At 66.4% G+C, this 14,327-nt stretch overlaps 2 protein-coding genes across 2 annotated transcripts; both read right to left on the reverse strand.

Moving 5' to 3' along the window:
• Positions 1-233: 233 nt before the first annotated feature.
• H696_05017 (hypothetical protein) lies at positions 234-8,032 on the reverse strand. The gene is made up of 10 exons (XM_009498888.1): positions 7,848-8,032; positions 7,539-7,705; positions 6,922-7,389; positions 6,555-6,805; positions 6,223-6,390; positions 5,564-6,024; positions 5,031-5,481; positions 4,396-4,876; positions 2,274-4,262; positions 234-2,058 (listed from the first exon to the last, which is right to left on the reverse strand). The coding sequence occupies exons 1-10, from the start codon at positions 8,005-8,007 to the stop codon at positions 391-393; spliced, it is 6,264 nt and encodes a 2,087-aa protein (XP_009497163.1). The 5' UTR covers positions 8,008-8,032; the 3' UTR covers positions 234-390.
• A 539-nt stretch (positions 8,033-8,571) lies between these two features.
• Positions 8,572-12,538, reverse strand: H696_05018 (hypothetical protein; the record flags this gene model as incomplete). Its single annotated transcript, XM_009498889.1, has 5 exons — positions 12,241-12,538; positions 11,847-12,077; positions 11,386-11,619; positions 9,407-11,242; positions 8,572-9,045 (listed from the first exon to the last, which is right to left on the reverse strand). Exons 1-5 carry the CDS (start codon positions 12,418-12,420, stop codon positions 8,572-8,574), a joined length of 2,955 nt encoding a protein of 984 aa, XP_009497164.1. The 5' UTR covers positions 12,421-12,538.
• Between the last annotated feature and the right edge of the window lie 1,789 nt (positions 12,539-14,327).

A 14,327-nucleotide genomic window follows, 5' to 3' on the forward strand; every position in this document is an offset into this window, starting at 1 on the left:
GGGGGGGGGGAGGGATCAGGCTGTTGGGGCGCAATTGTGGGGTTTCTGTTCCAAAATCGAGAGCGAGCCGGCCCCGCGCCCACAAGCGAAGGCCCGGAAGACAGACAGCAACCACACGTCTTACCAGCCGGCCCGGACCGGGGGCCACATTCACGCTGGACGGAGAGAAAGGCAGACACACACACACACACACACACACACACACACACGCATGCGTGCATGCGCGCACTCGATGCAGGGACACAGACAGTGTGTATTCGTGCGGAAGATGAGAAAAGGAAGGTCTAGGTGGGAGGGATACGGAGGGGGGGGGACACCAGGAGAAACCCTAGCTTGGCCCGAGACGGGTCCGCGTGATCTCAGCCGAGTCACACGGCAGGGGCGTCTTAACTAGGCAATGGCGTTCAGGGCCGCCAGCAGGCCGAAGAGCTGCCGACGGACGGGGTGCACCTCGGCGGCGCCAGGAGCGGCGGAGCCGGCCCCGCCAGCATGCGGGAGAGAGCAGAAGGCGCAGGTGGTGAAACCACCAGCCGGGGTCTTGACCAGAGCCCAGTGGTCGGCGGTGAGGATACGCTCGGCCGAGGAAAGGCGCGCGAGGCAGGGGATGGCCGCGACACGGCCAGCCGCTTCGCTGGTGACCGAGGCCGCCTCGGTCCCGGTGGCCACCGGGGCCAGCGAGGCAGATTCGAGGGCCGAGCTGCCCTCGTCATCGTCGGACTCGTCATCAAGATCGCCGGCCGCCTGACGGCGGCGCACGTCGATGCTCTCCTCCACATCACTGTAGCCGAGGGCATTGTCACACTGGCAGCAGGCCATGCTGGAGCCATCATCGGCCGGCGGAACGGCCGACAGCGGAGCCGGGGCAGCGCCGCTGGCCGCCACCTGGAGCAGGCGATCCGAGCAGGCGGACACCAGAAGCAGCTGCTCGGCCGTCAGGACAACCTTCAGGTGCTCGTCCACGGCGCTCAGGGTGTCCTGCTCCTCGTCATCGGACGAGGCGGCCGGCGTCGAAGTGGCCTTGGTGGCGGCATGCAGATCCTGAATGCCCTCCACACGGACAAGACCGCTGTCAGCGAGGAGGCGCAGCGCGGCGATGGTCGACGACAGGAGGGCATTCTGGGCCACGCTCGGTGCACTCAAGCTGGCAACCGTCGCGAGGGGGCTCACATCGGCCTCGGTGAAGTGCTTGCGCAGGGCAGCCACAAGGGCATGCGCGGCCTGCTGGCACTGGATGAGGAGCTGCGCTGACAGGGGGGTGGTCAGCGCATTGGAAGCCCCCGTGCTGGCGGCCGGGCTGAAGGCCGGCTCACTGTACGGGGTGGCCGGGGTCGAGGGAAGGTCCACCTTGCGCTGGGGCAACTTCACACCCGAATCGGAGTCGGAGTCGGAGTCGGAGTCGGAGTCGGAATCCGAGCTAGACTGCTCCACCTCCATCTCCTCGTCGCTGTCGCTGTCGCTGTCACTTGCGCTGTCGCTATCCGACGAGTCGGCGGATTCCTTCTGGATCTGTCGGACAACCAGCTGCAGGAGGGCATCCATCGCCGCGACCAGCAGGCGCGCGGCAACCGCAAAGAGCGGCACACCGCCGGCATCGGCCGAGGGGTACAGCTGCACGGGGTCCGAGCGTGAAAGGAGCGTCGTGAGCCAGGGAACCAGGCCGCCACGAATGAGCAGCGCCCGAACAGCGGGGTTGGCCGCGGCTGGCCGCCGGGCAGAGAAGCGCATCGGCGAATACATGTCCATGCCTTCGGCGGTGGTGGTGGCGCCAAAGGCATCACCGACATCCCGGCGCAGGGCCCCGGCCAGCGTGTCACGCTCCGAGCCAAACAGCGCCCGAGTCAGGAGCAGCATCACAAAGCGCCGAGTGGCCGGCGAAGCCTGGTCCGAGTCCAGATGCGTCTGGAGCAGGGAGAACACATGCCGACGCTTGTATGGGCGCACATCGTCCACGAGGCCGGGCTGCAGGCTCTCGGCCACCAGGCGCAAGAGCCACAGACGCTCGCTGCGGAAGTGCTCCGGGGAGGTGGAGAAGAAGAGGTTGTAGAAGAGGGGAACATCCTTCAGGGAGAGAGAGTGGGAGAGAGAGAGGGGGGGGGGGGAGAGAACGCGCGTGTGTGTGGGGGGGGGGGATGAGGGCGAAAGCAGGGGACAATGTCAGACAACGCTCGAGGGCGCACAGGCCTCCGGCTGGAGGCCGCTGCTTGAGGGGGGGGGGGGGAGCATGAAAAAACCCCATAAGAAGGGCAATCCAAGAGGAGAAGGGGGCAACGCACATCGAAGAACAGATGCGACCGCTGGAGGAAGTGCCGGTTGAGCACCGGGAACATGGGATGCTCGGGCTGGAGCATGACCCCAAGAGCCCGGGCCAGGAAGTGCGCCACCACCGACGATGCGCGGGGGGGAATGGACTCGGTGTTGATGGGACGCCCACCCGAAGCGGCCAACTCGCAGGCGGAGACCGAATTCCGGAAGATGTCCAGCACCAAGCACACCTGGGAGCTGTTCCGGAAGGGAGCCTGCGCCACATGCCGACGAAGCAGGGAGAGGGCCGCACCGGCAGCACCACGGACGCACGGCTGCGAGGAGGACAGGCACACCAGCAGCAGGCTGGCCCAGTTGCTCTCGAAGAGACGACGGAGCACCGGGCCGACCACCGGAGCCCCGGTCTCCGGGGCCACCCAGGTGTCGGCGCCATCGCGATCAAACTGCCTGCCACCACGGGGCCGGTCCTTGTGTCCGAACACACGGGGCCGCGCACCGACATCCTCACCGGCAGCCAGGGCCGCATCATGGCGGTCGATGAGCTCGTCCTCGGCGGCGGCCGCGGCGGCTGCGGCCGCCGCACCGGCCGCCCCACTGCGGTCCCGCGGAGGGCGAATATGCGGGATGGATTGCGCCAGCAGGGCAAAGAGCAGGGGAATGAAGAAGGCCGGGTCATAGGCACCGCGCTGCATGGCCGACCGGCGGCGGGCCCCGTCGGCCTGGCTGCCACGCGCATCGAAGGCCTCCAGCAGCCCCTCGATGGCCGGGGCCTCCAGGGTGGAAAGCGGATCGAAGGACCGCACACTGGCCGCCATGAGGGTCGGGTCGACTGCCTGCACAAGACCCTGCACAGTGCCTCGCAGGGCCGCGCGCGACTGCGACACAGACGACCGGGCCATTTCGTCGATGAGCGACGCGGCGAAGCCCGAGTGCGACAGGGCCAACGGCCCGAGGACCACACAGCCCCACGCCTCCAGGCGCAGGAGAACCGCCAACAGGAGCCGATCCACATGATGCTGAGTGCCCTGGTACACGCGCAGCAGCCGGGACACCATCGAAGCGGACACCGGCAGGACATCCGCATCGGCCAGGGGGGTCGACCGGCCGCCGATCCCGGCGCGACCGTTGATGTCCATGCGCGATGGCCAGACAAGGTCGGCCGCGCCGGCCAGCAGGGCAGCCGTCGCCTCGACCGCCGGCATAACCCGGGCATCGCGCGAACGCAGAACCGCCATCAGGGCCGGAGCCTGGATCACCGCCTCAAAGAAGACGCTCTTGGTGGAGGAGAGAGCCAGGAAGACGCCACGTCCACCGGAGCCGCCGGTGCGGCCACCGGCCCCATTGGCCCAGGGGCTGATCCGGGGCAGGAGCCCGCGACGAAGGGCATTCAGGGCCGCCGCCAGGAGGGGCACCCTCTGCAGGGCCTTCACGGCAGCTGGCGTGTCGGCCAGCGAGCCCGGCTCTTGGTGGTCTCCGGGCTGCAGAGCCTGGCAAAGGAGGTCCGCTTGGGTCAGCACAGCGGTGGCCACCTGCAGGAGGGTGTTCAGGTCGCGCTCGCCCAGGGAACCGGGCTGCTGGAGCAAAAGATCAGTCGTCTCCATCGACGGGACGCCACCGGCATCGGCACCGATGAATCGGAAGGCCGCCTCGAGAGCCGAGCCTTCCCCCTCGGCCGGGCGCATCTCCACATCGGACGCCGGGGCGGCGTTGGCGAGCGAGGACAGCGAATCGGTGATCGATCGAACAAGCTGCTGCTCGGCCGGGCTGGCGGCCTCGGCGCCAGCCGGCGGCAGAGCCCACAGGAGCTGGAGCTTCGGCGTCAGCAGGGCGCCTGCCGAGAGGACCATGCGTCGAACAACGAGGCTCACATTGGACTCGGCCTTGTTATCGCCGGCGACGTCGGCCATCTGGAAGATGGCCCGGATGACGGCCGCCTGCTCGTCGTTGGAGAACAGCTTATTCATGGCGAAGAAGAGGATCACCGGGCGCAGAGAGGGGCACTGCATTGAGGCGGGCGGAGGGAGGGGGAGAGGGGGGGGGGGGGGGGGGGCATTTTTTGTTCAACTTACTTCGGTCAGAATCGATCGCCGAGAGGGCGGCCGGCACGTGGGCAAGAGCCATGGATGCACGTACATCAGTGGCCGGGCTGGCAGCAAACAGCTCGGTCTGGGCCTTGAGCCAGGCACACAGCTCGCGGTGCTTGGGCTCGGGCAGGAGACCCCCACTGGCCAGCTCGCACGAGAGCAGGAGGCTCCCGGGCAGGGCGTGCCAGGCAGATGGCGAGAAGAGGTCCTGAGAGGCCAGCTGAGCCAATGCCTCGGCCGGGGCCACGGTCACCGAGGCCTGGTCCGAGGCGGTGCCAGCCAGCACATGCAGGCGCCGGAAGCAGGCCGTCACGATGGCGGCCAGGGTTTGCTGAGTCGATGCATCGGCCGACTTGCCGGTCGGCGCGGCGGCCAGACGCTGGATGCCGAGCAGGGCCGCCTCGGAAAGATCACGCGTGGCTGCGCCATTGAGGACGACCAGCAGGAAGCGCAGGACCACCGGCCGAGCCAGGACGCCGTGCTCGGCGAAGAAGCGGATCCAGGTGTGCGGCGGGATCTGGACTTGAAGGCTGAGGGGGTGGTATTTGAGCGGGCCACGAAGGAATGAAATCAACGGGAGGGGGAGGTGCAGGGGGGCGGGGGAGCGGGAAAGGAGGTTAGCAAGCAACCCGAGGGCGAATCTAGTTGGCGACCGGGGGAGGGGGGGGGGGGGAGGGGGCGCACAGGGGGGCGGATTCGGCCTCCAAGTTGGTAGCCTTCTGGAGGAAGTAATGGCGGAACCAGAGATACACGCCAGGAGTGGGAGCACCAAGACGCTGGAAATAGACATGGTGGAAGGCGAGGATGGTGGCGGCAGCCAGGAGGAGCGGTCCAGTGGTCGGGCCATCAGCCGACAGGGCGGCCAGGCGGGCGGGCGGGGTTGGCATGGCATCAGCCTCGGCCACCAGGGCATTAGCCAGGCCAAAGGCCGGGGTCTTCTCCCAGGCCGACACCGGCAGCAGAGGCAGGATGCGCAAGTGAAGGAGCTGAAGTGATTGCGGCATGGCGCGCAGGATCTCGGCGGTCGGGAAAAGACGAGCCGGATCGAAGCGCGACTCGATGGCCGCCTCCGGCAAGTTCTGTGCAAAGCTCAGCAGGGCGGACAGCGACGCCAGATACAGAAGAACAGAAGAGGCTGTGTGCGTATGTGTGTGAGAGGGAGAGGGAGCAGCGGGAGGCGGGCAGGAGAATATATGAGGGCCAGGAAAGGAGCGCACACTTGCGCCCAGCCTGGTGATCCGCGGCGAACACCTGGCTCACACGGGCCTGCTGAGCCTGAATCACCTGGAAGTCGGGCAGGCGCCGGCGGAGAAGCTGACGCAGCTCGATGGTCGTCCGGGTCCAGGCACCAGCAAGCGCATCCCCGGCACCCTCGACCGCGCGATCGGCCTCCTCCAGCAGCGTCACCACACGCTTGAACTTCTGGAAAATGGTGTTGAGGACGGAAAGGGCGAAATAGCGAACCAGGGGCTCGGTATGTTGCAGAGCCGCACTCAGGGCGGTGCGCGACAGCCAGGTGGGGATGATCAAGTCGGCGAGGGCCGACGCGGGCAGGGGCTTCGTCGGGTCCTCGAAAGCCGGCGGGTCGAGGGCGATGACCTTGGACATGAAGGTGATGGCCGAAAACCACTTGAGCGAGGGGCGCGGGTCCGGCGAGAAGGTGAACTGCCGCCAGAAGCTGGGTGACCGGGCATACGAGCGCGGGGGACAAGCCAGGAGGATCAGAGAGAGGACAAACCGGACGACGGGTAGAGGATGCGCATCAAACATGCGCGATTGTGTGTGTGTGGGGGGGGGGGAGAGAGAGGGGGGATCGGCATGAGCGTAAGCACAAGCATGGGCGTGAGCGCAGATGAGCATGAGTGGGCGTGCCTACCTGGCGGTCAGGAAAGGATGCACGTGCAGGATGCGCATCAGGAGATCCGACTGGCGAAGCTCCGCCGTGGGGTCCAGCATCCCAAGAACACGCAGAGCCACCGAGAAGGATTGGGGCGTATTGCGGGTCTCCTCGGCCCCGGTAAAGAACTTCACAAAGAGGGCATTCCTGGAGGGAAAAAGAGAGAGGAAGAGGAGACACATGGTACGTCAGCAAAAGCCCAGGATGAGGGATGTACCCCGGAGAGGAGCTGCGACGGGGAAGGCAAACACAAATGGAGGCCGGCGCGGGACGGGGCCGGTGCGGAGAAGGGAAGCATGGCTGGAACGCACGCCTCATGAGTGGTGGGGGCCAGACCAACGCCGGGCGTGGCAAGCAGGCTGCCGAAGAAGGAATCCACCACATTGACAACCTCAGCCATGCGGGTATCCGCGTCGGGGGTCTGCGGGGCGGGCGCCCAGGAGAACAGCCGGACCAGGGCCTCCAGCACCGGGCCCAGCAGGAAGCTGGCCCGCTGGGACCGAGCCAGGCGATCATCCACCACCAGCATCTCGAAGAGGCCCTTGAGAACCTGGAAAACAAGCTACACCGTGCAAACACCGAGTCAGAGGGAGGCGGGGAGAGATGAAGCCACGAAAGGCCAGGATGTCCGATTGGCATGGGGCGTGCGCCGGCAACAGTGCAACAAGGAAGGCGTACCGGGGCGCTGTCCTGGTTCAGGTCACGCAGAGCCGCGGCGATCGGGGCCTTAAGGGCCAGGGCCTTCTTCCGGATGGCAGAGCTCTGGCTTCCGCAGAAGCCCATCAGGAAGCCGATGTAGATCCCGCGCGGAGAAGTGTCACCCTGCCAAGCCGAGGGCATGGCACAGGCTCCCCGCCCGGAGAGGATGCGGTTGAGCGGCTTGAAGGAGAAGTTGAATGTATCCAAGAGCTGGGTGGCGAAGCTGTCACTCAGGCGCTGGATGGCGATCAGCGCATGGAGACCGGCCTCCCGGTGGGGGAAGGTTTCGGCGCCCAGAGCGTGGTAGAGCTTCTTGCACTGGTTGGAGGTAAGCAAGAACCGAGCCAGTGCGATACCAAGAGCTCGGGTCTCGGCCGTCTCGGTGGACAGCTCGATCATGATCGCTGCGATGAGCAGAAGCTGCCCATCAAAGCTGGGCGGGACCGACTGAGGAGCTACGTTAGACGATGGGGCTAGAGGAGGGAGGGGGAGAGAGAGAGAGAGAGAGGTGGAGAGAACAGGAGGAGTTGAGGGGGGAAGGAGCAGGCGAAGGATGATGCTCGGCAGGGGGGGGGGGGGGACAAAATCATGCGCACCTTGGACACGTCGTTGCGCCAATACCAAATGATGGACTCGCCAGCCGGGTCGAGCTTGGCAAAGTCCACAAGGAAGGTCATTTCCAGGGGCGCAGGCGAGGGATCCGTGTCGATGCCACGGTCGATCAGACACGTCCGCCGAAGAGCCGGCGCAAAGAGCGGGAGGGCTAGTCGTGGGCGGCATGGGAAGAAGTGGTTAGATAAACAAGGAGACAGAGGGGGGGGGGGAGGGCAGAAAGGCAAAGGGCCAGGGCAATGCGCTCGATGAGGAGACAGAGGGGGTAGAGGGGGCAGAGGGGGAATGCGCACCCCTGGCCGGGACTTCGGGGTTCGGGTCGAGCAAGACCTGATGCAGGGTCCGCGCATTGAGCGTGATGTCGCTGCGAGCACGCTTACCAGGGTGCTGGCCAGCGTGGTCACCCTCGCTGGGCGGAGGGGTCGAGGCCACGGCGCGTTTCTTGCCGGACATAGTGAGAAGGGGAGAAGCTGTAGGGGAGAGGGGGGGGGGGGGGATGAGAAAGGGAGGGGGAGGAGGGGGACAACTTGCACGAACGGCCAGGAGGCCAAGCTGGCAGCGTGGTCTCCGAGAAATCCCCAGCCTCGAGATCGGTCATCTCCCGAGCATGCGGAGGGCTGCGAGAGAAATGCAAGATGAAGGGAGGGGGGGGGGGCGGGGGGCGCAGACCAAAATGGATGAAAGAAACACCGGCGAACCGGCGCACATGGGCACAGGTGCCCCCGCAGCAAGAAATGTGCAGGAGAGGAAAAGGCAATCTAGGGGGGTGTATTGTGGTTCGCGTGCGGATGTGCGAGCGTGGCACGCCTGCACCGCGGGGTTGGCCACGCAGGCGCACCACCAGCCAGCCTCGGACACACGAGACGGGGACGGGGAAGGGGCGAAGGAAGAGAGGGCACACAAGGGCATGGGGGCTGGGCGGGCGCGGGCGCGGGCGCGGGTGCGGGCGACGGAGGGGCCCACACGCGGGAACCACCGCGCCCGACCGTTGGCAGTAGCTCGGTCGCATATGATCTGTCACACGAGGGCCAGGGTCACGTTGGCGACGGTGGAAATGACAAACAGCCCAACCAGCACCCACCCGAGCAGACGCTCAAAGCGGAAGCCCCGATACACCACATAGATGGTGGTGATGATCAGGACCACGAAGAGCGTCAGCAGGGAAGTGAGCAGGTGGACGTTCATGCCGACCTGGTACGGCTCGCCGGTGGTGGCGATCAGGAAGGTACAGGCAATGCCGACACCAAGCAGCATGTTGAGCATGGGCCCGGCGTAGCTGGCGCTGGCGGCCATCTGCGCGTGGCCCATGCGAGCCATGGCGACGTTGGCCACCAGATCGCCGACACTGTTGCCCCATGCAAGGACCGTCAGTCCCAGCAGGGTGTCACTGATGCCGATGACCACGCCAAGAGTCTGGAGCAGGGCCACCAGCTCATTGGCGATGAGGTAGATCCAGACAATGGAGATGAGAAAGGCGGGCCAAGCAAGGAACTGCGGGGCTGATGTGAGAATGAAGTCGCATCGGCAGAGGGCAGGCGCCGACGGCCGGGGGGGGGGGGGGGGGGGGGGGGGGGGGGGGGGCATGTCCCCCCGCAAGAGGTGGGGCAGGCCCGGCCGGTAGCGGCCGCGCGCGCAGGGCGGACAGCCGGCTCGCACGCCGCCCCCTGTCGGGCCCTCGTGCCTTGCCGGGACCCTTGCCGCGGGCGGGCGGGCGGCCCGAAGGTTGCCCGAGTGACCGGGGCCCGGGGGGGAGCAAAACAGGCGGGGGCAGCCGACAATAGGGAGAACGGGGGGGACAGGGAGGGCGGGAGAGCGGGAGACGGAGAAAGGAGAAAAAGAGGCCGAAACGCACGTTGTACCAGGAGGGGTTTCGCCGAGGGACGAACCAGAAGCAGGCAGCCGCAAGGGGGATGGACAGAAGGAAGACCAGTAGCGCGAGCGGGAAGTTTGGAGTGCCAATCGGGATGCTCTGGATGCCGATGCCAATGGTGAAGAAGGTCGGAGCCAGGAGACAGTTCAGCGACAGGAGGATGTGATTGTACGGCGGCTGGGGGGTGTTGTCATCCTCGCCGGCATCTCCGTCGGCGTCAGAGCCAAGCATCGATGAAAGACCCTCGCCCTGGATGTTCAGAGCCTCGAGTTCCTTGGGGCAGATGATGGGCTGCGTGTCGAAGGTGAACTCCGACCCGACCGACACCATGGACCCGCGCCGGGCCCCGGCAGCACTGGGAATCCGCAGGCCCGGGGTCCCATCAGCGGACAGGCAGTCGACTGACAGGGATCGGACAGCCCGCTGTCCGGCCGGGCCCGCCAAGGGCACCACCTCGCCACTGGGCACCGGACCGAGATCGGGCGCCGGCAGCTCGGCCAGCAGCTCCTCCTCCTCCTCCTCCAGCAGCTCGCATAGGGGGATGGTCACGACAAAGAGCAAGTGAACCGGGGCCGAGATGATGGCCGCCACACGAGCCAACATGGTCATATCCTTCCAGTTGGCATACAGCGGGAAGATGAGGCGGATGAAACTGCGCACGCGCTCGCGGAGCTGCTGCGCCGAATCGGGGTGGAGCTCCGAAAAATGGGGATCCGCATTGGCATCCGGCACGGTGGGGCCATCGTCGGCCGGGGCAAAGTGAACCACCGGCGCCGGGGCAATCCAAGTCGAGGTATCGGAAGGGAGCCCGGAGGCCGGGGGCGGAATCGTCGGCCCGGTGTGCGGGGAGGAGACATCCCCATGGGTGCTCGGGCCGATGCCGCCCGGTAGCGAGGCCACACCAGGCATGGTGGGGTGGCTGGTGGTGTGCTGCGAGAGGCTCGGCGTGGCAGGGGCCGAGAGGGCCGTCGGCGAGGGGGGACACGAAATTGGCGCCTCGAGGATGGGCGACAGTCGAGCGGAGATGCTGCCCCGGCGAGAGCGGATCCGCGCTGGTGATAGAGCTCCAGTGCCAGCGGCGGAGGACCAGCCGCGTGAAATGACCGATGACGGGCTGAGGGGAGGATCATAGATGCCTCCTGGCCCGTAGGAGTAGGCGCCGGGGGCGCTGTCGGCCGGGCCACCCGGCCCCGGCAGGGAGGAGTATGTGCCATTGGCTTCGCGATCAGCGAGCTTCTCATGGACAAGGTAGTCCTGCTGGCGCTGCGAGGCAGCTGATGCCAGTTGCAGAGCGGCCGTGATGGAGCGAACACGCGGCCGGCCCGAGAGATTGTTCTTGAAACCGGAGGACGGCGACACAGGGGCAGGGAGGTGATGGTAGCCGGGATGCGGGTCGGTGGAAGCCGGTGCACTTGGCGGCGAGCTGGACACAACGATGGCCGGGATCATGAACGAGGTGGTGTTGCCATCCAGCGACAGGGGCTCGGTCGGGGGAGGGAGCGATGGTGGTGGCGGGGAGGAGGAAGAGGACGACATCACGGGCATGAAGGACTCCGGGTCCTGGAGGTAGGGATTGTCGAGGGAAGTGGTGGACATCAGGGGAGCCTGCTTCTGGGCCAGATCTTCGGTTGAGGAGGAAGCTGACATGCTGGCCTGGCCATTGGTCTCCTGAGCGGCGATGGCCTTCCGGCGCTTGTGATGCTGATAGATCTTGCGGCCAATGATGACGATGGCCGCGTAAATGACATACCAGGCCACCAGGAAGAGAGACTCCCACAGCTCCAGCTGGCCATCATACAGGACAACCATGACAATGATCTAGTGGCCAAGGGTGAGAGGTGGTTTGTAAGGGGTAGGTTGAGCGAAAGGAGGGCCAAATGGCTGCGCCAGAGTGGAGAGGGGCGCAACGACGGGAGGAGGTGGAGAGGGACAGAAGAAGGAAGAAAGAAGGAACGACATACCAGGGCGATGAAGTACATGCCGACGTCACGGAGGAACGGCCGGCGAGTAACGCGGAATTCGGAAACCAAGGTAATGCCACCCACAACGACGGTAGTGATGAAGACACCAGCGCCGAGGACCTCGCCGAAAGCGAGCTCGAAGGAGCCACGAAGGGCAGCCACCAGTGTGCTGAAAATGTCGGGGGCGCCATTGCCAAAGGCAAGCAAGGTGACACCAGCTACATTCTCGGAGAGCTTTTTTTTCATGTGCGTGCGCGTGTGCGTGTGCGTGCGCGTGTGCGTGTGCGTGTGCGTGCGCGTGTGCGTGTGCGTGTGCGTGTGCGTGTGCGTGTGCGTGTGCGTGCGCGTGTGCGTGTGTGTGCGCGTGTCCGTGTCCGTGTCCGTGTCCGTGTCCGTGTACTGTCAATACATAGGAGGGGGGAATTCACAAGGGGGGGGGGGCGGGATTGAGAAGGGCGCACCTTGAGGTCGCTGGAGATGACGTTGAGAGACTGACAGAAGAAGCTTTCAGCCGCCACACCCAGGGCCACGAAGAGATAGAGAAGCCAGAGGACTTGGATGATGATGGAGAACCATGCGGCATTGCTCAAAGCACAGTAGTGCAGGTGGAAATAGTCGAAGATCGACGAGCCCGAACTGCAATACTCCATGACCAGATCGCAGGAGTTCGGCAAGTTAACCACGTCGCGGCACTGGAGAGCGGAGGGGAGAGAGAGAGAGAGGGGGGGGGAGGGAGGAAGGTTCATGGAAAGGCGCGAAAGCAGGGAGGAAGCTGGTCAGAACAAGGGCGTGGCAGCGATGGCGGAGGGGCAGGGTCCAGGCGAAGCCGGAAGATGCTGCATCTGCGAGGCGTACTGTCAGTGCAGCGCTGGAGGAGGCTTCGGAGCCGGAAGCCAGGGATCGAGCGGCGAGGGTGACCGCATGGCTGGCACTGCTCGGCCCACCAGTGTGATCAGCAGTTGAGTAGAGGGCAATTACCAGACATAGCCCGACGGCCGCGGATATCACCTTTCTCGGCGACAGCCGGAGCTTCATGTCAGAAGGACGAGCCGATGTGAGGGAGGGAGGTGTGCCAAGAGAACGGGGCAAGAAGGAGAAATGGGACGGGTGCACGACGATCCGGAAGGAGGGGAGAGGAAAGGGGGAGGGCAGGTCTCAGGACAATTGCCAAGGACCCGGGGGGGGGAAGGGGAGGAGGAGGAGCAAGGGAGACGGGGAGAAGGAGAGAGGGGGCCGGGGAGGGGGGGGGGAGGGGCCTGGGTGAAAGGGTCACTAGCTGCAGAGAGGGCCCGGAGGGGTTGCTTTCGGGTAGGAAGAGTCTAGCGTTCAGGAAGAGGCCGCCGGGGAGTACCGCGGATTGGGAGCGCCCGTGGGCGAGCTCCCCGGGGTGAGGATGGGAGAGGGGGGGGTGCAGCTGCGAACGGGGGCGGGGGCGGGGGCTCGAGGGCGTCTCCAGTCAAGGTTCGGAGCCTCGGGCCCTCTCCAGGGAACAAGCCCCCCCCCCCCCGGGGGGAGGGGGTGGACGAGGCCGCGATCCTTGCTCGAACTGTTGTGGGAGGGGGAAAACGGTCGCCGGGACCTCGTTCGGGCGACGTGCGGCCGTGTGTTGTTCGCGCGTGGGTGCATATGCTTGGCCCCTGCCGGAACGCGGGGCCCGGGCGATCCCCTGTCGGTGAGCAGACAAACTCGTGGACCCTCGGGGGGGGGGGGGAGGATGGGGGATGGGGAGGGGGCCCTTGTGCTGGCAAAAACAACAACAACAACAACAACAACCGTCCTCAGAAGAGACCTCCGGCCGGGCGGAGGAGGCCCGGCCGAAGGATATTTCAACAACCGACAGCCGGAGCGCCAAGCGCCCAGGTATCCCCTCCCCCGCGCACGAATGACCGCACACTTGGTGCGCGAAGAAAAGATCCGAACTAGCCCCCTGCCCTGGACCTGCCATGGTCTGGATGAAAGAGCACCGCCCCGCAGCTCGGGTGGCCTCAGTACCGAGAGATAATCGCCCACGGTGATTGCATGATCGGCAAGAGAGACACCGAGCCGCCATGCGTGCGAAGACCATGGACGAATGCTCTCAGCTGAAGGCTCGCTGGACCCGCCCCCCGCCCGTGCCCTCGCCCGTGCCCCCCCCCCCACCTGGTCCCAAGAGTCGGGATGCGCGCACACCGACGTCCGCGAGTTCTCCCGCGTGCACACGCGTACCTAGCGCGGGTTGGCGGTGCCCGGCGAGCCGCGGGGGACCGCCGGGGAACGCGCGGTCCCGGGCCGGGGGCCAGTACCCCGCGGTCCGCTGGTTGTTTGGAACCATGCACAAGGGACCCGGGCCGGGATGACCCACGAAGCCGATTATACTCACGCCCCTTCCCATGCTTCGATTTTACGCGCGGAAGCCTCAAAAAGCTCCCCCAGCGTGGGAACCAGATATCATATCGTGCCGTGGTTCACGTGGGTGCTCGTGACCAGCTTGGCCATGGAGGGGTTGCGGAATCGAGTCACCCTGCAGTCACCGAGCTCCGTGGGTGGGCCCGAGCCGAGGGGCGGTCGACTCCGGGAGGGGGGGCGCCGCGCCGGGGCAAGGCCGGCAGGCGTGGAGCATGTGTGCTCGGGTGGCCTCGGTTGGGGTGGAGCCGCCGGAGCCCGCTGGCGGACCGCCGGGGGGGGAGGAGGGGGTGACTGCCAGGGGCGGGGGGCACCCGCGGGTGCCAAGCCGCCATCAGCAGGGGCGGCGAGGGGGGGGGGGCGGGGCGCACTCATCTCACAGACATCAGACCAAGCAGCTGGGCTTCGCGGGACCCGGGCCTCGGGGACCCGACGTCGAGGGGGGCGGGGGCGGAGGCGGGGGCGGGGGAGGCAGGCCGAACCCCCCGCGGGATGGAAGCCGAGCAGACGACCGCAGCCGTTCAGGGCGATCAGGCCAGATCCACGGCCTGAGAGACGGC

The sequence above is a fragment of the Fonticula alba genome (assembly GCF_000388065.1).
Source record: "Fonticula alba strain ATCC 38817 unplaced genomic scaffold supercont2.8, whole genome shotgun sequence".
NCBI lineage: Eukaryota > Rotosphaerida > Fonticulaceae > Fonticula > Fonticula alba.

Excerpts from the sequence above, each read along its gene's own strand:
- H696_05017 (XM_009498888.1), bottom strand. The coding sequence starts at position 8,007 with ATGTCCGGCAAGAAACGCGCCGTGGCCTCGACCCCTCCGCCCAGCGAG. Across the intron at positions 6,806-6,921 it reads TGAACCAGGACAGCGCCCCG|CTTGTTTTCCAGGTTCTCAA; the intron begins GTACGCCTTCCT and ends TGCACGGTGTAG. Across the intron at positions 5,482-5,563 it reads TCACCAGGCTGGGCGCAAGT|CCTCTTCTGTTCTTCTGTAT; the intron begins GTGCGCTCCTTT and ends ATACGCACACAG.